Source organism: Atheta coriaria, unplaced genomic scaffold, assembly GCF_025399875.1.
Source record: "Atheta coriaria isolate IRGN ID8LTWV9N9 unplaced genomic scaffold, Caltech_Dcor_3.1 hic_scaffold_5_pilon, whole genome shotgun sequence".
NCBI lineage: Eukaryota > Metazoa > Arthropoda > Insecta > Coleoptera > Staphylinidae > Dalotia > Dalotia coriaria.
In genome coordinates, this window is record NW_027045447.1 from 12,153,522 (window position 1) to 12,175,424 (window position 21,903).

Genomic DNA, 21,903 nt, shown 5'->3' on the forward strand with positions numbered 1-21,903 from the left:
CAAAAATAGTTAAAAATGAATAAGGTACGGCTTTTATTTATTTATTAATTTTTTTAAATAAATTAAAATTAATATTGAGTGTGTTTATAGATTTATTTACTTCTTATATTCACAATTGTGAGTGCCACTACAGCGGCACCAATTGATGATGATCAATTGGAAGCAACAACAAAATCAAACAACGAAATTGAAAAATCAGTAACAAAACGCCATATTCGCCGAAACCAAAACATGTATTCAACTCCGTTTGCAAACCGTCCGCTTGCCAACTTATTCAACAACAACAATCAAAATAGTGCAGTTGTATCAAACCGCCCTCACCGACCATTTCTTGGATTATTCAGCAATTTCGGCAATCGTCCTTTTTTGACGGCGCAACAACAAGCACAAGTACAAGTTGTTCAAGATCAGGGCATCCCTGCATTACAAGATGAAGTTCAAGGATTAGGTATTCCTCAAGATTTACAAGCCGTTCAAAGTGTGCCTAGTGTACAGGGTATACCCAGTTTACCAGGATTTCATCCGTTTCGTCCTTTCCACTCCCAACAGCACATTCAAAACATGTATCAAAGTGTGAACCGTCCGTTTGGCGGTGGTTTTATATCACATTTGCCGTTTGTCATGGGAAATGCGCATCGATTTCCTTCAGAGTTAGACGTTAATGCTGCAAATGGATTTTCCATGCCCACGTACACTGTTCTTGGTAAACAATTATATGATACTAATAATGACGCGTATGGAATCGGTTTAGAACCGCAATATTTCACGGGGGTGAGTGAAAATGAGGCGTTTGCACCAACAGGTTTTAATAATTTCTAATATATTTAAAAGTAATTGAATCTTTAAAATCTGTATCAGTAAGTAGATTTTAATATTATTTATTTAATAAATTATTTGTATAGTTATATGATTAATAAATTTTGAATTTGAATATTATGAATACATCTCCGCCTTTTTCAAAATTTAAGTTGGCAACACTGTGCTTGACGTCGACGTCATTTTCGCAGGTCAGAATTAAGTCGTACGTCGTGCGGAGCAGGTTACTCGTCTCTTATTTATAACTTCGCGTTCTTATAATATAAACAACGCTGTTTGTGCTTAGTTTCCCGTTTAACTAAAGTTTTGAACCGTGATTTATTCGTTTTGTATATGTATTCTCTTATAATTGATGTTATTGCCAAGATTTTGCTAAACGAACATTGTGCACACACATCTTGGACTTTCCCTTCGCCTGTTTTGTATCATTTTACCCCGGTAAGTCAAATTTATCGCTTCATAGCGTCATTTAAACATCAGCTAGCTGTTAATGGATTATCTGAATATCAGAGAACCTTGTTTGAATATTATGTAAAGGAATTTTACATGTACTAATTTTGTCTGATTTGTTTATTGTTTTGTTTATTTTAGGATTTAACCAGCTCAAAGGGCTGCACATGAATGCTCACCACACACATCAAAAGTAAGGTAATTAAGTTTTTTTTCTTATAAGTCTATTTTTTTTGTTTTACATACAATGAAAATACCTGTTGCATTAAATTGTTTGCGCTTGTCAATCCGGTTACACTGCAGAAAAATGACAGTGTCAGTAGAAATGATCTACGCAATTACAGTTTTCTACAAAAACTAAGCAATTCCGACCTCAGCCACTAGATGGCGCTAGTAGTTTCAAATCTGCATGCTACTTTTTTGTTCATCATTATTCTGTGTACCGAGAGATGGCGCTGCGTGCTGTTTCATGAATACTTTAGCATGTCAATCAGTTTGTAAGTATTGAATTTGTTTATCATTTTCATAAATAACTTGTATGATTAGCACACGGGAAACCTGCGAAAATGTCATTTTTGTCCTTCGATATGCTAATTTTTGTTTGTTTTAGGTGTCTAGCAGGCGAACAAATTGCCTTAGGACAACGATTCTTTCATCAGAATGTGAGTAATGAATTTGTTTATCATTTTCATAAATAACTTGTGTGATTAGCAATATCGGGAAACCGGTGAAAATGTCATTTTGTCCTTCTCGATACAATTTTGTGTGTTTTATGGTGTCTAGCAAGCGAAGAAATTGCCTTAGGTAAAATCGATTCTGTCATCAGATTGTAAGTAACAATTTGTTTATCATTTCATGGGATCATCTTCCCAGTGGATTGAAGCATATCGTGGGGAAATCTGTAAAATGTCATTTTTGTGCTCCGATATGCTAATTTTGTTTGTTTTAGGTGTCTAGGCAGGCGAACAAATTCGTCCCGGTAGACAACGATTCTTTTCTATCAGAATATGAGTAATGAATTTGTTTTATCATTTTCATAAATAATTTGTGTGGATTATCATTAATGGAAACTGCAAAACAAGTTGGCTTCGTGCCTCTAGCCTTTATGCCTGTCGCAGTGTACCCAAAGTATGAACAAAATTGTCCTGTGACAAATGATTCTTCTTTCATCAGAATGGTGAGTAATGAATTTGTTTTATCATTTTCGCTAAACACTCGTGTGATTATCAGTTCGAAACCCAAGGTACAATGCTACTTTTGTGTTTTGATATGCTACCTTATTTTGCTTTTTAGGTGTCTAGCAGGCGTAAACAAATTGCCCTAGACAACGATTCTTTTCATCAGAATGTGAGTAATGAATTTGCTTATCATTTTCTATAAATAATTTGGTGTGGATTATCACTCGGGAAACCCAAGGTATACACGTCATTTTTTGTGCTTCGATATGCTAATTTTTGTTTTGTTTTTAGGTGTCTAGCAGGCGAACAAAATTGCCCAGGGACAACGATTCTTTTCTATCAGAATGTGAGTACCTAAATTGTTTATCATTTCATAAATAACTTGTGTGATTAGCACACGGAAACCCAAGTGAAAAATGTCATTACTTTGTCCTTTCGATATGCTACTCTTTGCCTTGTTTTAGGTGTTCGTTATATGAACAAATTGCCTAGGACAACGATTCTTTCTGGTATCAGAATGTGAGTAAATTTAAATTTTGTTTTTATCATTTCATAAATAATTTCTGTGATTATCACACGGGAAACCGCAAAAATGTCAGCTTTTTGTGCTTCTATATGCTAATTTCCCCTTTTGTTTGTTTTAGGTGTCTTAGCAGCCGAACAAATTGCCCTTTCTTAGGACAACGGATTCTTTTCTTCTCATCAGAAATGAGTAATGAATTTGTTTATCATTTTCATAAATAATTTGTGTGATTAAAGGCATGGAAACCCAGTGAAATGTCATTTTCGTGTCCTTCGATATAAATTTCGCTTGTTTTGTGGGTGTCTAGCAGGCGAACAAATTGGTTTTGTGATGTACCCGGGATTCTTTCATCAGAATGTGAGAATGAATTTGTTTTATCATTTTCATAAATAACTTGTGTGGATTAGCAACACGGAAACCCTGCGAAATGTCATTTTGTCCTTCGATATGCTACCCGCGTGTTTTAGTGTCTATGTTAAACAAATTGCCCAGGGACAACGATTCTCGTCATCAGATTGTGGGTAATGGAATTTGTTTATCATTTTCATAAATAATTTCCAGTGATTATCAAGACGGGAACGCAAAATGTGTTTACTTTGTGCTTCGATATGCTAATTTTTGTTTGTTTTGGGAGGGTGTCTAGCAGGCGAACAAATTAATCCTAGGACAAATTCCATTCTTGTATCAGAATGTGAGTAATGAATTTGTTTATTTCTATAATAATTTGTGTGATTACCACGTAAAACCCTAAGTAAATAAATGTCATTTCTTGGTGCTCTCTCTCGGATGCTTAATTTTGTTTGTTTTAGGTGGCTCCAGTAGTAGGCGAACAAATTGCCCTAGGACAACGATTCTTTCTCACTGAATGTGAGAAATGAATTTGTTTTATCATTTTCATAAATAATTTGTGTGATTAACACACGGAATATCTTGCGGAAATCTCAGAAGCGCGTGTACTCTGAAATGCAAATTTTGATGATTTTAGGTGTCTATGGTTAGGACGAAATGTTTAAGACAACGGTCCTATTATGATATTTTCGTAGGAATTAAAAATTGTTTTCATTTTTGTAAATAATTTTCAAGTGTTTCGCGCAAGGAAAAGTAAATTAAAATTAGTTATTTTAAATATACAAGACGCATTTACAGATTTCAAGTTCTAATCGTTTCCAAGTTCTGTGGTCCCTAAACTAGATGGTGCCACTATCAGGCCTTCCGTACAGCCAGCTATTTTGTTTTTGTTCCACCAATGGCCAGACGGCGCTTTCACCGGATTTAGGGGCTCTGGAAATCTTACTTCATTTTTGTTTAGTTTTGCGCACAGAGTTGCGGTGCGCACGCCACTTCTTTATACACAACTTGCTTAAAAACGTGAAAATAATCGAAAGTTCGATTTTGTGCTTTGAACGCCTCTAATTTTGGTTGTTTTAGGTGTCTAGCGGGTGAACGTGATATCGTAAAACAATCATTCTTTCGCCAAGTATCTGCCCGTATATGTATTAAAAATATAGCTTCATTGCCAAAACGTGATTCTTTTTGATGTTCGGGGCTTTGTTTTTAGAGTTTAACGAGCCAGGTCCTGAGGCATCTTCGTAAACCGCTTTGAGTTAATTTGAAGGAATTCAAATATGAATAAAAGCTCACAAAATCACAGAGCATCTGATTTGTGTTTGTTTGTTTTAGACGTCAAGGAGTTGAACGTGATCTCTGCAATATATCGCGCAAATCGTGCCTCTATTCAATTGTAGAGTATTGGAAATTCTTACCATTTTCATATCTGCTCCGTTCACGCAGCCTGCGCTGGTAATTCTTCCTTTGTTTATCGACCAGCATGCTGTTCGGTACAATACGGTAAGTTTGGTTCGTAAGTCGATCTTCGTAAATCTAGTTTGCGCTGCTTTTATTTTTAAGTCGAAGCGAAATTTGGAGAATCGATCAGCAAAGATAACACATTTAGAATTAATGGATTAGTGTGCGGTGCAGTTAATGAAATTATCATGTGGTAGCCAGAATTGTGTAGTTACATTTGTGCGCATCGTTTTTGCTGCCGTCCGTCGGATATCTCAAGTTGATACCAAACAAATTTTACCGATTTATATATTTTGTACAATTTATTAAATAATTCAAACGTAAGTACCACTTAATAATTCCTGGAAATGCAAGTCCGTAGTGAACCTGAACTGTACCAGCTTGTGAAGAATTGACCCCCAAAATTACTTTAAGTGTTAGAAGTACTTAATTTTTGATGGTTTTATGATTTTGCACCCGTATCTATCATCGTAGGAAGTGACCATTTTGGTATCAGAATAAGTAATTACCTCTTTTATCATTTTTAATAACTTTTGGCGATTATTTGCATAAATCGGACTCCAAATTGTATTTTCTTTTATACCAAAGCACAATTTTGCTTGTTTGTGACGGGAAACTGAGTCTGACATCGTAGAAGGACCATTTGGTATCGATTGGGTAATTAATCTTTATCATTTCTCAATAACTTTGTGATTATCGTACAAATTGATCCCAAAAAGTGCATTTTATGTCTGAAGGACTAATTTTGATTTGCCTTTAGGGATTTTGGTACCTGGAGCCCCGTCACTGCAGAAGGACTATTTTGGTATCAGATTAAGTAATTAATTCCTTTATCATTTTTCTATATAACTTTCATCGTACAAATCTGATCCCAAAAGTGTACTTTTATGTTCAAAAGACTAATTCTTGCTTGTTTTAGGATTTCCTTTGCACCTGAGTCTGACATCGTAGAAGGACCATTCTAGTATCAGGATTGCAAGTACTCACCTTTATCATTTCTTTCTAAAATAACTTTTGGTGTGTGAATATCCCGCAAATTAACCCCTTAAAATTGCATTTCTTATGTTCAAAAAGACTACCTTGCCTTGTTTTAGGATTTGCACCTGAGTTCACATCGTAGAAGGACCATCTTCTGGTAATGATTGAAAGTACTAATTCTCTTTAATATCATTTTCTCAATAACTTTTGTGGATTATCGTACAAATTGATCCCCAAAAGTGCATTTTATGTCTAAAAAAGACTACTTTTTGCTTGTTTTAGGGATTTTAAAAATCTGAATATGACATCATCGCAGAAGGACCATTCTAGTATCAGATTGTAAGTAATTTAATTCCTTTATCATTTTCCCTCACAACTTTGGGATTATCGTACAAATTGATCCCAAAAGTGCATTTTTATGTTCGAAGGACTAATTTTTGATGGTTTTAGGGATTTTGCACCTGAGTCTAACATCGTAGAAGGACCATTTTGGTATCAGATTGTAAGTAATTAATTCCTTTTATCATTTTGCAAATAACTTTTATGATTATCGTACAAATTGACCCCAAAATTGCATTTTTAAGGTTTTGAAATGGACCTCACTTTTGCCATTTTAGGATTTTGCATCTGACCTCGAGACATCGTAGAAGGACCATTCTAGTATCAGATTGTAAAGTACCAATCTCCTTATTTTCTAAATAACTTTTTATGATTATCGTACAAATTGGACTCCCCAAAATTGTATTTTTATGCCTTGAAGGTTAATTCAATTTTTGCTTGTTTAGGGATTTCATGCACCTGAGTCTGACATCGTAGAATGGAGACCATTCTGTATCAGATTGAAAGTACTAATTCCTTTTATCATTTTCCCAATAACTTTGTGACTATCGTACAAATTGGATCCCAAAAAAAGTGCATTTTATGTTCAAAAGAGACTAATTTGCTTGTTTTAGGATTTTGCACCTGAATATGACATCGTAGTTTAATTCATTCTAGTATCAGGATTGTAAGTAATAATCTTTTATCATTTTCCTCAATAACTTTTGTGATTATCACAAATTGATCCCAAAAAGTGTACTTTTATGTTCGAAGGACTCAATTTTTTGATGGTTTTAGGGATTTTGCAATCTTGAGTCTAACATCGTAGAAGGACCCCATTTTGGTACTGGGGATTTCGTAAGTACCAATTCCTTTTATCATTTTTTAAATAACTTCTTTTATGATTATCGTACAAATTGACCCTCAAAATTGCATTTTTATGTTTTAGTTGACTAATTTTTGCTTTGTTTTAGGATTTAGCACCTGAAATTTGACATCGTAGAAGGACCATTCTTGGTATCAGATTGAGTAATTTTCAATTCCTTTTATCATTTTCTCTAATAACTTTTGTGATTATCGTACAAACTGATCCCAAAAAGTGCATTTTATGTCTCAAAGACTAATTTTTTGCCTTTGCCTTTGTATCTTGCACTGAATATGACATCGCAAGCGGACCATTCTAGTATCAGGATTGTAAGTAATTAATTCCTCGGACATTTTCCCAATAACTTTTGTGATTGTACAAATCTCTTTGATCCCATGCATTTTGGTGTTCGAAGGACTAATTTTTGATGGTTTAGGATTTTGCACCTGGTGCCCAACATCGTAGAAAGCATCCATTCTTTTTGGCACGTGATTGTAAGTAATTAATTCCTTTATCATTTTTAAATAACTTTATGATTATCAAAAGAAAATTGACCCCAAAATTGTGACATTTTTATATGTTTGAAGGACTAATTTTTGCTTGTTTTAGGATTTTGCAATCTTCATTCCATGACGTAGACCATTCTAGTATCAGATTGTAGTACTCAATTCTTTTTATCATTTTCTTAAACCACCCCGCATTTATCGTACAAATTGGATCCGTGAAAAAGTACTTTTATGTTCAAGGACTAAATTTTGATGGTTTCCAGGGATTGCACCTGAGTTCACATCTAGAAGGACCATTCTGTATCAATATTCATATGTAAACGTTTCTATTTGTGTATGTCTTACCATTTGGTAGGATTAATGTATCATTTGACCTACCCTGTATTGTTAATGACTTCCAGAGTTGAGGATAAGTATGTTCCAGGATGAGGCTTTTGCTCTTACTGTTACAGGAATTCCCCACCGCTTTGTTATTGCTAGTTGGTTTCCGGATGTGGAATTTCAGGATTTGTAGCGTTAGTGGTGGAGTTGTTGGGCCATTACAATATACCTCAAGACCCAGCCAAGGCCGACTTATAGTTCCATTACTCACAGGACCAAAATATCCTTCTGGGTGAGCTGACAAAGCTTCTTCTTTGACTTCCTCTTTTGGTTCTGATTGCTTTGTTGCATGTTTAGCAACTATTCACATCCGGTGACCTTCTTCATCATGTTTCACTTGGATATTATGCTGTAGAAGGTTGAATAATTGTTTCAGCTTTCATGCATTTGAATGTAAATATGCTCTGGGCTCCAGGGAAGCGTTGGGCCAATGTTGATTTGTGCGTAGCTTTAAGTTAGAATTTATGTACTGATACAAGCCTGAGACGACGTGCGGGCAGCCATTAAAATGTTTCGGTTATGTAGAGGAGTGAGAAATTAAGAATTTGCTGTTATGACATAGGCAACCCAACATACAGCTCTTTTATACCTGGAAAATATATATATAGTCTTACTATTAAGGTAAAATTATTAAAAACAACTATAATCTTTATTTATATTTATCAAAAAAATAACATAAAACGTTTAAAATCATGAGCAGCACAAATTTAAATAAATATTTACTTGTTATGATAAAATTATAATTTTGTTCCCAATGACTGATTTATACACCCAGTTGAATTCCCAAGGTCAAATCTAGTAAAAAAGTTTTTAAATCAAAAAACCTGGAGGAGTGGAAAATTAAGTATTTGCAGTTACAATGTAGGCAAACCCAACATACACCTCGATTTTAAATTCAGGCAATCACATATGGTTCACTATTGTTGCAAAATTATTAAAACAACTATAATCTTTATTTATATTTATCAAAATAAATATAAAACGTTTATAATCATGAGTTAAAGTACACATTCTAGTCAAATATTTAGTTGTTATAATAAAATTATAATTTTGTTTCACGAATGATTGCATATACACCCAGTTGAATTCCCAAGGTCAAATCTAGTAAAAACTTTTAAATCTTAAGAACCTTTGAAATTAAATCGGGTGTATAAATCTTTCAGATTTTGCACCTGAGTCTGACATCGTAGAAGCACCCATTCTTGCATCAGATTGTAAGTATTTCTAATTTCCTTTACTATTTTCCTAAATAACTTTTGCGGATTATCTCACAAATTAACCCTCTTAAACTTTACTTTATGTTCCTTGAAGACCTAATTTTGTTTCTGTTTTTAGGATTTGCACCCGAGTCTGACGTCGTAGAAGCACCACTTTGTAATTTCAGGATTGTAAGTATTTAATTTCTTTTTATCATTTTCCCAAATTACTTTTGTGATTATCTCACAAATAACTCCTGAAAATTGCATTTTTATGTTCGAAAGACTAATTCCTTTTGCTTGTTTTAGGATTTTGCACCTGAGTCTTCACATCGTAGAAGCAACCATTCTTGCATCAGATTGTAAGTATTTAATTTCATCATTTTCCTAAATAACTTTTGGTGATTATCCCTACAAATTCAATCCCTTCAAATTGCATTTTATGTTCCGAAAGACTAATTTTTGCTTGTTTTAGGATTTTGCAACCTGAGTCCACATCGTAGAACCAATTCCTTCTCTTTAAGGTATCAGTAGCTTAAATTTCTTTATCATTTTCTATATAAATAATTTGTGTGATTATCACACGGGGAAAACCTGCAAAATGCCATTTTTGTGCTTCGATATATGCTAATTTTGTTTGTTTTAGGTATCTATGTATAAACAAATTGTCCGCAGGACAAACGATTCTTTCATCATCAGAATGTGAGTAATGGTGGTTTATCAGCTCTTTATAAATAATTTGTGCGGGATTATCACAGGGGAAACCCAAAAATGTTACTTTTTGTGCTGCGATATAATTTTGTTTTAGTTCTAGGTGTCTAGCAGGCGAACAAATTGCCCTTAGGACAACGATTCTTTCATCAGAATGTGAGCAATTTGAGCTTGCCTTGGTCATTACGTACTTGTGTGGATTATCATACGGGAAACCTGGTGAAATGTCATTTTGCGTTTCAATATGCTAATTTTTGTTTGTTTTAGGTGTCTAGCAGGCGGTAAACAAATTCAGTTCTAGGACAACGATTTTTCATCAGAATGTGTGAGTAATGAATTTGTTTATCATTTTCATAAATAATGCATTATCACACGGGAAAACCTGCAAAAAATGCCACTTTTGGTGCTTCGATGTGCTAATTTTTGCTTTGTTTTAGGTATCTAGCAGTATGAACAAAATTGTCCTAGGACAACGACTTCTTTCATCAGAATGTGAGTAATGAATTTGTTTATCATTTTCATAAATAATTTGTGTGGATTATCATAGGGGAAACCCTGCAAAACAAGTCATTTTTGTGCTGCGATATTAATTTTTGTTTGTTTAGTGTCTAGCAGGCGAACAAATTGCCCGTAGGACAATGATTCTTTCATCAGAATGTGTGAGTAATGAGCGCCTTGTTTTATTATTTCTATAAATAATTTGTGTGGATATCAAGCTACCTAGAAACCTGCAGAAATAAGCCATTTTTTGTGTTTCTGATATGCTAATTTTGTTTGTTTTAGGTGTCTAGCAGGCGAACAAATTGCCCTCCTAGGACAACGACTTTTAATCAGAATGCAATGAATTTGTTTATCATTTTCTATAAAATAATTTGTGTGTGATTATCATTGATGTTCCTGCAAAAATGTTGTCATTTTTGTGCTCTTGATATGCTAATTTTTATTTGTTTTAGGTGTCTAGCAGGCGAAACAAATTCGTCTCTAGGACAAACGATTTTTCTACCAGAATGAAAGTAATGAATCGTTTTAAATATTTTCATAAATAATTTAAAGGATTATCATTATCGGGAAACCTGCAAAAAATGTTATTTTTGTGCTTCTCTGGATGTGCTAATTTTGTTTGTTTTGAGTGTCTAGCAGGCTAAAATCAAATCTGTCCCAGGACAACGATTCTTTTCCATCAGAATGTGAGTAATGAATTTGCTTATCATTTTCTTAGGCAAATAACAAAAGGACAATACTACGGGAAAACCTAGAAATGTCATTTTTTGCGTTTCTTGATATGCTAATTTTGTTTGTTTTGAGTGTCTAATAGGCGAAATAAATTGCCCTAGGACAACGGGATTCTTTCATATCAGAATGTGAGTGGTGAATTTGCTGGATCATTTTCAATAAATAATTAGGATTATCACATCGGCAAACCTGCAAAATGTCATTTTTGGTGCTTCTGACGTGCTAATTTTTGTTTTGTTTTAGGGTGTATAGCAGGCGAACGAAATGTCCTAGGAACATCTCCTTAAATCAGATTGTGGGTAAGTATTGGAGACTTGTTTATATCGTTTTCTATAAATAAATTGCTTGATGGCCATTTAACATCAGTGCAAATCTCATTTGTGTACTTCGAAATGTTAATTTTGATGATTTGTATTAAATTTGGTCCTATTATGATATTGTAGGAATTGAAATCTTTGTTTCTCATCCTTGTAGCTTCAAATTTCTATGTTTGATAGCGAATGAAAAGTAAATTAAAATTATGTTATTTCAAAATATAAGTAGACGCATTGCAGATTCTGTCTTAATTGTTTCAAGTTCGTGGGTCCCAAACCAGATGGCGATTGTGATCATTGATTAAAATCGTGTTACAAGCATAATTATCACACCTCAAAGTGTATATTTTCGGTAATTACTTCACTGCAGCCCCACTGCAGCTGAATTCGCAATCGAAAGAAGTGTACGTGAGTAAAAAGCGTCGTCGAGAGGTGTCGGGTGTTATTTCGGGTGTGAACAGGCTTAGATATTGTGCGCGAATATTTTTCTCAAGGAAAAAGAAAGAAATCTTAAAGATGCGTGCTGTTTGTGCAGCCTACATCGTCGTGCTGGCTCTCCAAGGGCAGCTTTCAAGTGCGCAGGTATTATTAATCGCAGTAATTGAATATGGAAAGTGTAAACAATGTGTTTTTGCAGAATGTAACGGCAACGCGCTGCAAGGTTCCAAACAAGGCACCGGAGAATATTGAAAAAGTGATCGCGTTATGTCAAGAAGAAATTCAACAGACGCTCATTGCAGGTAAAATATTTAATTATTACAATTAAATGCTTAACGTTCTGATTATTTATTTACTGAGTTGTTCTAAATTAAAAATTATGCAATTTCTCACTCTAAAAACTCTCAACTCATAATATTACATCATTTGGTTTCTCTTCGATCGATTGATCGGTTATTACTCAATCCGCGAGCGAAATTTTAATGTAATTTTATTAAATTTAATCTTCAGAGGCATTAGAGGCTCTCAACGTACAAGAAGCTGTCATGTTCGCGCAAAATGATGAAAAACCCTTGAACGAAAACGACGGCGACGAGAAAGTGCGCAGAAAACGTTCGTATTTTAGCGAGGACGAGCAGAAAATCGCCGGAGTAAGTAACATTTTCAAATAAATCACACTATAATCACACTAATGCATAATATTAATTTAAACGTAAATTTATTATTGCAGTGTCTTTTGCAATGCGTGTTTCGTCGTAAAAACGCTGTAAGTATTAATTTGAACATTAACTTTCGAAAACAAAGCAAAATAAAATAATAATCATTCGTGGAAACAATTGTTGAGTGCGGTCAGTCAATTGACCGGAAACTGCGCTCCAATTTGAAAAAAATATTGTGAGAAACTAGTGAAATTACTACGGCTTTATGTTAATTGAAAATTACAGCTGAACGCGCTGGGATATCCAACCGTCGAGGGCATGGTCCATCTGTACACCGAGGGAATCGATGAGAAACCATACGTTTTGGCGACAGTACAAGCTGTGCACACGTGTCTGAACAAAGTGCACATCGTCGTCGATCAGAACGAGAAAAACACCGAGCGTAGCGACCAAGCAATTGACACATCCAACAAATCGCATTCCAAAGGTATACAATTGACAACGAAATTATTCCGCGTTCCGCTTTCGCAACCACACATTAATCAATTACATTGATTGCTGGGTTATCACAAAAACAAGATAAGACCCTTATGATGAGTTATGGAATTGTTTCAGTGATTGGGACAACATGTGAAGTCGCCTATCAAGTGTTCGATTGCGTCTCCGATAAGATACAAGAATACTGCGGACAGTCACCTTGAAACGACGAAAATATGATCTTCACGTGGATATTGTGTGTAAAGTGTGTTGAATTCGTATAAAATATGTAGATATTTCAATTAGCCGTCGCGCACTGCTCACGATTAGCAATGGTAATGTGTATTGTAATTGCTCGTAATTAATTTCTGCATGTACCTGCTCGCGAATGTAAATGTAATCAATTATTCAGCCAAGATCTCCTGCTTCGCATATATAATACTATCTATGTGTGTACTTATAAAATATACAAGAAAACTAATAGGTTTAATATTTATTTTACCCTGAACGTGTTATATAATTCAATTTAGAAAGGAATTATCTTAATCCTAACTAAGATTATAAATGCAATCGTTGATATGTTTGTTTATGACGTTGCTACGCTTCTCACTATTATAGATATTTTGATTGTCAATATTTCGTAAACCAAAATGGATGAAAAGGAACGAATAAAAAATTCAGAATCCTGGTGGAATTCTTTAGAAGAAAAGACAAATCACGAAAATTCCGGATCAGAAATTGACTTTAATGAAAACAAATACAAAATAATACACCAGGTCACGTTTTAAAACCCTATAAATAAATAATTTTTAATTTAATTAGTGATAACCCGAAATAAAGATGTGTTTACATTGAAGATAAGATCGAAAGTTCAATGAAACACGTTCACGCGCACATTAGCATAACATAGTACAATTTACGCCAATTCACTTTACTATAAATCGTCCTTAGGAGACGAAACGGAACTCATTGCCGGTATTGTATAATTCCAATTCCCCAGCACACGTGGTGGCAAACAATGAGCGCGCCGGAACAATATGGGAAAGATGCGAGCGGCAGGCGGACATGCGATGAGAACTTAATTGTTAAATTAGTTAATATGTTAAATGTAAACTCGATTCTAATGCAAAACATCACGCAGTCATCAGAAATACCAACATTCTTTCCTTCCAACCAGGAATTAAGCAGCTTAAATCATTAAATTCATTAAAATTAACTAATTATTACACACAATATTAAGGTTATTCCCAAATTTAATTTCAAAAGCTGTAAACATTATTTTTTTATTATTAACGAAAGATTAACTAGAGAAAAATTATTAATCTAGAGATAATGAAATTTTGCACTCATATTTTAAACCATAAGGAGTTGTTAATGTCCAAAATAAAACAATTGAATTGAAAGTAAATTTAATGCATCCATTTTCTTTATTCTAAGGTCAAAAATAAAAATAAAACCATGTAAGGTTTGTAATGAATTGAATTTTCGACCTCGCGCAAACAAACAGTGAATCAAATAAAGAAATTAAGACGAATTATATAACGAATAGCCCAGCACGCACGAATTCCTCCCAAAATATGTCTTAGGACCTGCTTAATTTACATTTTCCATGAATCTTCAGACAGACCACATCCGTACCCACCTGTGGTGTAGAATACACACCAAGTGTTTAAAATTAGAAAAAAAAACATCTCATTGTAATAATTTTCGTAAAAAAACAAATACTAATGATTGCCAGTAACCAGTATACCCATCTCGCATGTTATGACTGGGTATATCCGCTAATTGCGCACCAGGCGAAGCGTGAAGCGCCTCTGTTCTCCAAAGGACATCTGAAAATCTTCACGCAAGACGTCCTCCTCGGAATACCCGCGTCGAATCACAATTAAAACACCTAAGATGGAGGATGGAGGATGCATATATGAGTTTGAGTACCTCCAAAATGAATGCAAAATGTTTATGCAAGGAAGGAGAACAATGGTGTGCGAGATGAGTATAAAAACGAATTCGGGATTAAAGATGCCAGTATTAGTTGATAGTTTTTCGCGGTGTACGAGTGTGTAAAATCAAAAGAGTGCCAAATTCAGCAATGAATCACGTTAGTATTTTTTTGTGTGCCAAATAATCAACAAATACGGATTTAAAGTGTTTTGCGAGTCTAACAATATTTTAAACGCGTTGGAGTTGCGTTTTATCATCGAAACCAGACGATAATAATAAATTATTCCAAGTTTGGGCAATAAACGAGATATACACTTATCAGTAGCGTACAAAAGCAATATTTCTATTAAAATTCGATATTTCTGACCTTTAACTTTGTGCCCAGAATATCACAAAACACAAGTTAATTTCGAAACAATTGTTTGCCGCTGAAACAATTGCTGTAATCGAATTCGAATTGCAATTATTATTTGTAATTGTTTCCTGTTATTGTTTGACGCAAAAACATTCATAGCTCTGCATAAATATTAATTTTTCATGCTGATATTTGATAGAAGTTACAGTGGCCTTCACGCCCGGGAACACCGGCACTTCCTGCAGTTCTTCTTGCGCTATTTGCGGTGATGATGATATTGCTGGCGCCATCTACGGACGCGCAGGAGGACTATAATATTCAACACAACGACGGATCGTATGAATTCGGCTACGAGAATGAAAACAATTTCCACCACAGCAAAGCCAACTCTAGAAATGTTGTACGTGGTGAATTTGGAGGTCGCAACCCTAAAACAGGAGGGGTGGATGTAACGTCATACACAGCAGGGCCTCGAGGGTATAGGCCACGTGGTAGTAATATCGCTAGAAAGTTTGATCAAAGCCAAGTACGGCGGGGACCAATTGGATCCAGGGATGATCCTTATTATGACCCAAATGAAGATCCAAGCTATGACTTTGGGTTCAAGACCAGGACTTATCAAAGAAAAGAAAGTAAGATCTTTCTTTCCAATTTGTATGACCTATAAATTCTGATCAAATGTTGCATGTTATTAGGTGCCAATAGATTGGGCGATGTAAAAGGGCAATATAGCTACACAGACGATGTGGGTGAACGTCACAATGTGGAATACATCGCAGGAAAGAATACTGGCTTCCATGTGAAAACACCCTTCCCAGATTCCAACCCAAAGGCTTATGGCCCGCTGTTCTTTAATGGCAGAGGTCGTCCCATCCCACGTGGGAGAACTTCCATACAACGTGGTACCGATGGCAGTTACAGATTTGTCGCTGCTGGTCCTGACCAACGCCGCACAGAGGTCAGTGATTCCGAAGGCAACGTACGCGGGTCTTACACCTATCTCGACGACAAAGGTGTTCAACATTCGGTTCATTACATAGCAGGACCTGGTATTGGTTATCGGGTACTAAAGAACGTCAATGGACCACATCTACCATCAGTGTATCCATTCACAGGCCCCAATATTATTCCACCAGATTTTTATAATTATATAGATAAACATTCACAAGGGGATGTTTTTAACGCGCCTGAAGAAGGTCCAACTGGACCTGGGAGTGATTACGGTACAGATTACGAAGCTGATGGTGGTTATGGATCAGGCAGACCAAGCAGACCTAATAGACCAAATAGGCCTGGTGGTAGTAGACCCAGTAGACCTAGACCCAAACCGTCTGGAGCGGTACCAAGACCCAGACCTACCGAAAGACCTGCAAATACTCGTCCATCATATGACTACGATGATGGTGGAGATTTGGGAGGTGATGACCTCTTTGGTGGTGGTACAGGAAGTGGCAGTACCACTGCAAGACCACCTGGTAGTACTGGAAGACCATCAACTGCTGGAACAACAAATTGGTACATTCTCCGGAGAATACATACAGGAGGGAGGAAGCGGTACTGAGGTGGCGGTGCAGGTGGACCTCCTGGGGAGCAGCTGGAGGAGGAGGGATGATTTATGATGACAATGCCGATGACTTATTCGGTAGTGGTCCTTCCATCTCCACGTCACGACCAGGCTCATCCACCTCAAGACCTACCCCCAGGCTCCACGCGACCTCGCCAAATTACGACACAGGCGCTGATGATGGAATGACGGGGATATCAACAACTTAGATGACGGACTTTTCGGAGGTAGTCCCGGGTGTCAGCTCTAATCTAGGCGTGACCGGCACACAAAACCTCACGTTATTTCCATTACAGGTGCAGGTGGTAAGAAAACCATCGTCACGAACCTCGGCGATCGGGTCTTTAGCGTACCGCCTGGAGTATCAGTACACGCACACGTGCAATCCATCGATTTGTATCCCTACGAGAGCAAAGTACCCACACCAGCAGATCAGGTATCGAGCAGAGACCACTCGTTTTCAGAGATTAACAACACGACAAGTAAGTAAAGACGATGAAACTTGTCACGGTACAGACCACAACATTCATATCTCTTAAACTAAAAGAGATAGCTACCAACGAATTGTTGATTATAAAAGATTGGAAGATTCTCAATCAGATAAAAATATACAATAATTATATTTCCTACAGTAAAAGTTCGAAAAACGCGACTAAAAGTGCTAAAAAGTGACATTTTGCAATTTTTGCCCATTTTATTCAATCGCGAATATCTCGTAAACTAAAAGAGATAATTAAGTTCTGATCGCAGCGTCTTAATCTACGGACCAATCTCTATCAGATAGAATAGTTAAAACGGAAATCGGTGAGATGAAATTTTCAATCTTAAGAAAAAAATTGCCAAGGGGGGGTGCTTGATACTTTTTTTCGACGATTTTCAAAAATTCATATCTCTTAAACTAAAAGAGATAGCTACCAACGAATTATTGATTATGAAAGATTGGAAGATTCTCAATCAGATAAAAATATACAATAATTATATTTCCTACAGTAAAAGGTCGAAAAACGCGACTAAAAGTGCTAAAAGGTGACATTTTGCAATTTTTGCCCATTTTATTCAATCGCGAATATCTCGTAAACTAAAAGAGATAATTAAGTTCTGATCGCAGCGTCTTAATCTACGGACCAATCTCTATCAGATAGAATAGTTAAAACGGAAATCTGTGAGATGAAATTTTCAATCTTAAGAAAAAAATTGCCAAGGGGGGGGGTGCTTGATACTTTTTTTCGACGATTTTCAAAAATTCATATCTCTTAAACTAATAGAGATAGCTACCAACGAATTATTGATTATGAAAGATTGGAAGATTCTCAATCAGATAAAAATATACAATAATTATATTTCCTACAGTAAAAGGTCGAAAATCGCGACTGAAAGTGCTAAAAAGTGACATTTCTCTATTTTTGCCCATTTTATTCAAACGCGAATATCTCGTAAACTAAAAGAGATATTTAAGATCTGATCGCAGCGTCTTAGTCTACGGACTATACTCTATCAGATAGGATAGTTAAAAGGGAAATCTGAGAGATGAAATTTTCATTCTTAAGAAAAAATTGCTAAGGGGGGGTGCTTGATACTTTTTTTCGACGATTTTTGATAATTCATATCTCTTAAACTAAGAGTGCTAGCAACCAACGAATTGCTGATTATGAAAGATTGGAAATTTCTCAATCAGATACTAATATAAAATAATTATATTTCCTACAGTATTTGCAACACGCAGTGGAAGACGATAAATCAAAACAACGTAAATACAAACTAGTGGAGGACGCAGAATTTAAAAAAATATAATTGAATTATAAACTTACCAATGCAAAAGTCATGGGACTCCAAGACACGGCCGGTACTGTAAATAAAAAAAGAAAACATAAGTTAAAACAAAAATATTTCACAAGATTCAGTAATATTATAATCACACAGCAAAGAAAAACAAACAATCTGTGCTGTTTAGTTAAAAATTTCTTACACCAGCACGATGGGTGGGTCATTCTAATGATGACTATCAAATCAACCTGGGGGCGATACACTTAACCGGCATTTATAGACAAAACACGCGCAATCAGTACATAACATTACTATAGCCGAAATTAAATAGTCGATTTATGATCGAATATAATGCGAATTTGGAAAGTAGGTGTCCGGACAAACAATACGAGTCGCGTAAAATATTGGATCAACCAGAAACCGGCACGAAACTGGCTGCAAACTGTGCAAGCATCGACGCGACAGTTTATGATAAGAAAGCAAGAGATGCGCACAGCTAGTGCGTCGATGGCACGCGACCTTGTCCGCGAATCGCTTTGGCACGTCACCTGCGCTCAAAACTAAACTAACATGCGCCAACATGCGACGTAAGGGGATGTCATGCGTTGCATTCTCGCGATAAGAAAGTATAAGTTGTGTTCAAAACAAACACAATTCTCGTGTTGAATACTCGCGCTTGCTGATAGCTAGAAAACAATACATGATATTTTACAATTTTTGTTAATGTTAGGGCGATTGCCCGATTTTACACAAATTATTTTAGCGATATTTAATTCACTATAAAATAAGCTAGTTAAATTGGAAATCTAAGAGAACAAAAAAATCATCCTCATGCGGTTCCCTAAATACGAGTCACTTCTACCGATGAAATATGATCAATATGCAGTGGCGTAGCGTGCCTTGTCGGGGCCCCGTATAAAAAAATTTTTTGGGGGCCCTTATATGGAGGTAAAGGTTTTTCCTTACACACTTTGGGGGCCCCCGTGGCCCGGGGGCCCCGTATAATTGATACGGCAAATACGGCGGTAGCTACGCCCCTGTCAATATGGTTGAGAATATTATTTAATTTACCTACCTACGGGTTAGTATTGTAAAACTTCCAACGTAAACGGCATCCGTCGGCACCCCGCTCACGAACAAATACACAATATTTGCATTTCACGAACATCTTATAAGCGATAAATCATTAGCGAGACACAATAGTCAGTAATAATCACTAAGAACACCGATAGTAATACGAGTTATTGAATTAAATCCAAAGATAGGAGAATCGCGACGACCGCGTGCGAACCATCCGTCGGATACGGCAAAACTAATTTTATTCCTGCAGCGTGAGCAAACGATACACGCGACGCCATCACACGGTTGGGTATATTGTACAAAACTATACCCGAATATCGTGTGCGAATCACCTGACAATAAGAGATAAGAACAAACCGGTAGAATTCCAGTGCGACGTGAGATCGCAAGGCTGTTTAGACACTACCACATACAAACAATGGACGTGCATGTTTGTTAATAAAATATAAATGTTTGTTTACCTTTTCTTAAGTGTTCAAGTTACTTCGAAACAATTAAATCTTAATTCAGGTAAAATAAAAAAAAACATTAGAATATAATTGATCAGTTTGAATTAATTTAGTCGCCCTTACAATTACAATCGCACGCATCATATATAGTTATATTTTCCTGGTTGTAACTTTGCAACGCGGAGCAAACCAAATCAGTAAATAAAAATCATATAATTAAATTCCTTGCAGCTATAAATCCTTAAATTATTATATATTCATATACGCACATAATCGTAACGGCTTTATTTGCTGCAAAAATTATTGCAACCAGATACAAAATGCAATCATTCGCGGCGCGTAAACTATTGTAATTTATTTCTATGGATAATTTATTTCCACGATTTTCAAATGGCAGAATCTTAATCTACGGACAATTCTCTATAAAATGAGCAAGTTAAATGAGAAATTTAAGAGATGAAATTTTAATTCATAGCAAAAATGAGCAAATGGGAGTCAGCTATACATTCATCTTCGAACGGTGCCCTGAACACGAGTCACTTCTACCGCAGCCCTTGTACGGTGCCCTGAATACGAGTCACTTCTACCGCTGCTCTCTTTTAATTAAAAACGCAAGCGAACAACGGATCAAAGAATATAAAAGTCTTGTCTTTAGCAAATTGTTTATGAATTATTCTCGACGTCTCCTATTTTCCCAATTTGAATACCTTATCTTATAAAGAATTTTCCGAAGATTTAGAATTTGGAAAAAAACTAAACCAAACTTAAAACTTAGTTTGAGATGTATCAACCAGTTACGCGACTATCTTATGTATTTGCAACACGCGGTGAAACAAAATAAATCAAAACAACGTAAATACACACAAATCGAGAACGCAGAAATTATAACGAAAAATATAATTGAATTAAGAACTAACCAAAGCAGAACTCATGGACTCCAAGGCACGGCAAATACTGCAAGTAAAAAGAGAAAACAAAACATTATTTACTACCATGTGAAAATAAATTTTAGTTCCATCGGAACGCAATCATTGAATTAAAATTCTTGTTATTCGAATAATAATGATAAGAATGACAATAATTACCAGGTTGTACATTAGTCCATGCTCCTCTGTTGATGACACAAATCAGTCTCTGTTTGTTTACAAATACCAATTATTGGCATTCACAAAATATCACCGGCTGTCGCCCGTCGCTCGACGGCATCGGACTCAAAAACACGTGAATAATTGAAACACGCAAAATTTATAATTAAGAAGATTACACACGCGATAAATAGTTGATAACATATCAAACACGTTTATTAACACTCCACCTCGTCGTTCCGGCTATGATCAGAAAATATAACGCGATTTAGCCAACTTGTATTAAAGAATAACAACACGAGCCGAAAGTGCGGAATGTGTGCTCGCCGTTATCGCGTAACTGATGCAACAAAACAAAATGCACTCGTTGAATATTTTCAGTTAATAATACTACATCCTTTTTGTGCCATCTGGATGACACTTTATAATGAATTCTCACAAAACAACAAAGTGTTTCAACAGTATGGCGCGCATGTGTGTCAGTGCGAAATTATGTATGAGGCAGTGAGTGGTCACGCACTTAGATAGCTACGTCCGTGTAATACACGTACGCGAAAGTGTGCATGCACCACCTGGTCTAAAAGAATGGCAGTTTAGTACACAAATGCAATAAGTTAAACCTAGATGAGGTGAGAGATGTTCTACATTTAAAAATCCCGTGGCTTGCTGTCGTTTCCAATATTAAATCATAAATGGTATTATATCAGATTTCTTCCTACAACAATTAAATACAACTCGATAGAGAATTTAATTCTGCATTTTTATACCCCACGTTCAAGTTTGTACGACGCCTCGTTTACTCACAATAACTTTTAA

At 35.7% G+C, this 21,903-nt stretch overlaps 2 protein-coding genes and 2 long non-coding RNA genes across 7 annotated transcripts; 3 read left to right on the forward strand and 1 right to left on the reverse strand.

Annotated features, from left to right (window-relative positions):
- The first annotated feature begins 1,010 nt into the window (after window positions 1-1,010).
- LOC135791804 (uncharacterized) lies at window positions 1,011-10,539 on the forward strand. 4 transcript variants are annotated; one of them, XR_010548126.1, is made up of 5 exons: window positions 1,011-1,254; window positions 1,408-1,464; window positions 1,877-1,928; window positions 9,832-9,884; window positions 10,512-10,539. It is a non-coding gene; the product is annotated as an uncharacterized lncRNA (long non-coding RNA). The 4 variants fall into 4 exon arrangements; XR_010548127.1 differs by lacking the exons at window positions 9,832-9,884; window positions 10,512-10,539 and adding an exon at window positions 4,648-4,672; XR_010548129.1 differs by lacking the exons at window positions 9,832-9,884; window positions 10,512-10,539 and adding an exon at window positions 2,736-2,757.
- A 1,027-nt stretch (window positions 10,540-11,566) lies between these two features.
- Window positions 11,567-13,330, forward strand: LOC135792589 (general odorant-binding protein 70-like). Its single transcript, XM_065303247.1, has 6 exons — window positions 11,567-11,857; window positions 11,913-12,015; window positions 12,224-12,363; window positions 12,444-12,479; window positions 12,658-12,859; window positions 12,988-13,330. Exons 1-6 carry the CDS (start codon window positions 11,792-11,794, stop codon window positions 13,071-13,073), a joined length of 633 nt encoding a protein of 210 aa, XP_065159319.1. The 5' UTR covers window positions 11,567-11,791; the 3' UTR covers window positions 13,074-13,330.
- A 1,563-nt stretch (window positions 13,331-14,893) lies between these two features.
- Window positions 14,894-17,200, forward strand: LOC135792210 (uncharacterized). Its single transcript, XM_065302823.1, has 5 exons — window positions 14,894-14,947; window positions 15,345-15,777; window positions 15,841-16,660; window positions 16,893-16,936; window positions 17,006-17,200. Exons 1-5 carry the CDS (start codon window positions 14,939-14,941, stop codon window positions 17,197-17,199), a joined length of 1,500 nt encoding a protein of 499 aa, XP_065158895.1. The 5' UTR covers window positions 14,894-14,938; the 3' UTR covers window position 17,200.
- Window positions 17,201-18,431: 1,231 nt separating this feature from the next.
- Window positions 18,432-21,146, reverse strand: LOC135792760 (uncharacterized). Its single transcript, XR_010548456.1, has 3 exons — window positions 21,088-21,146; window positions 20,920-20,956; window positions 18,432-18,555 (listed from the first exon to the last, which is right to left on the reverse strand). It is a non-coding gene; the product is annotated as an uncharacterized lncRNA (long non-coding RNA).
- Window positions 21,147-21,903: the final 757 nt, after the last annotated feature.

Bases quoted from the DNA above. Each gene is read 5' to 3' on its own strand.
- LOC135792589 (XM_065303247.1), top strand. From the start codon at position 11,792: ATGCGTGCTGTTTGTGCAGCCTACATCGTCGTGCTGGCTCTCCAAGGG. The intron at 12,364-12,443 runs GTAAGTAACATT...TTATTATTGCAG, and splicing joins ACGAGCAGAAAATCGCCGGA to TGTCTTTTGCAATGCGTGTT. The intron at 12,860-12,987 runs GTATACAATTGA...GAATTGTTTCAG, and splicing joins CAACAAATCGCATTCCAAAG to TGATTGGGACAACATGTGAA.
- LOC135792210 (XM_065302823.1), top strand. The intron at 15,778-15,840 runs GTAAGATCTTTC...GCATGTTATTAG, and splicing joins GACTTATCAAAGAAAAGAAA to GTGCCAATAGATTGGGCGAT. The intron at 16,937-17,005 runs GTAGTCCCGGGT...TTTCCATTACAG, and splicing joins AGATGACGGACTTTTCGGAG to GTGCAGGTGGTAAGAAAACC.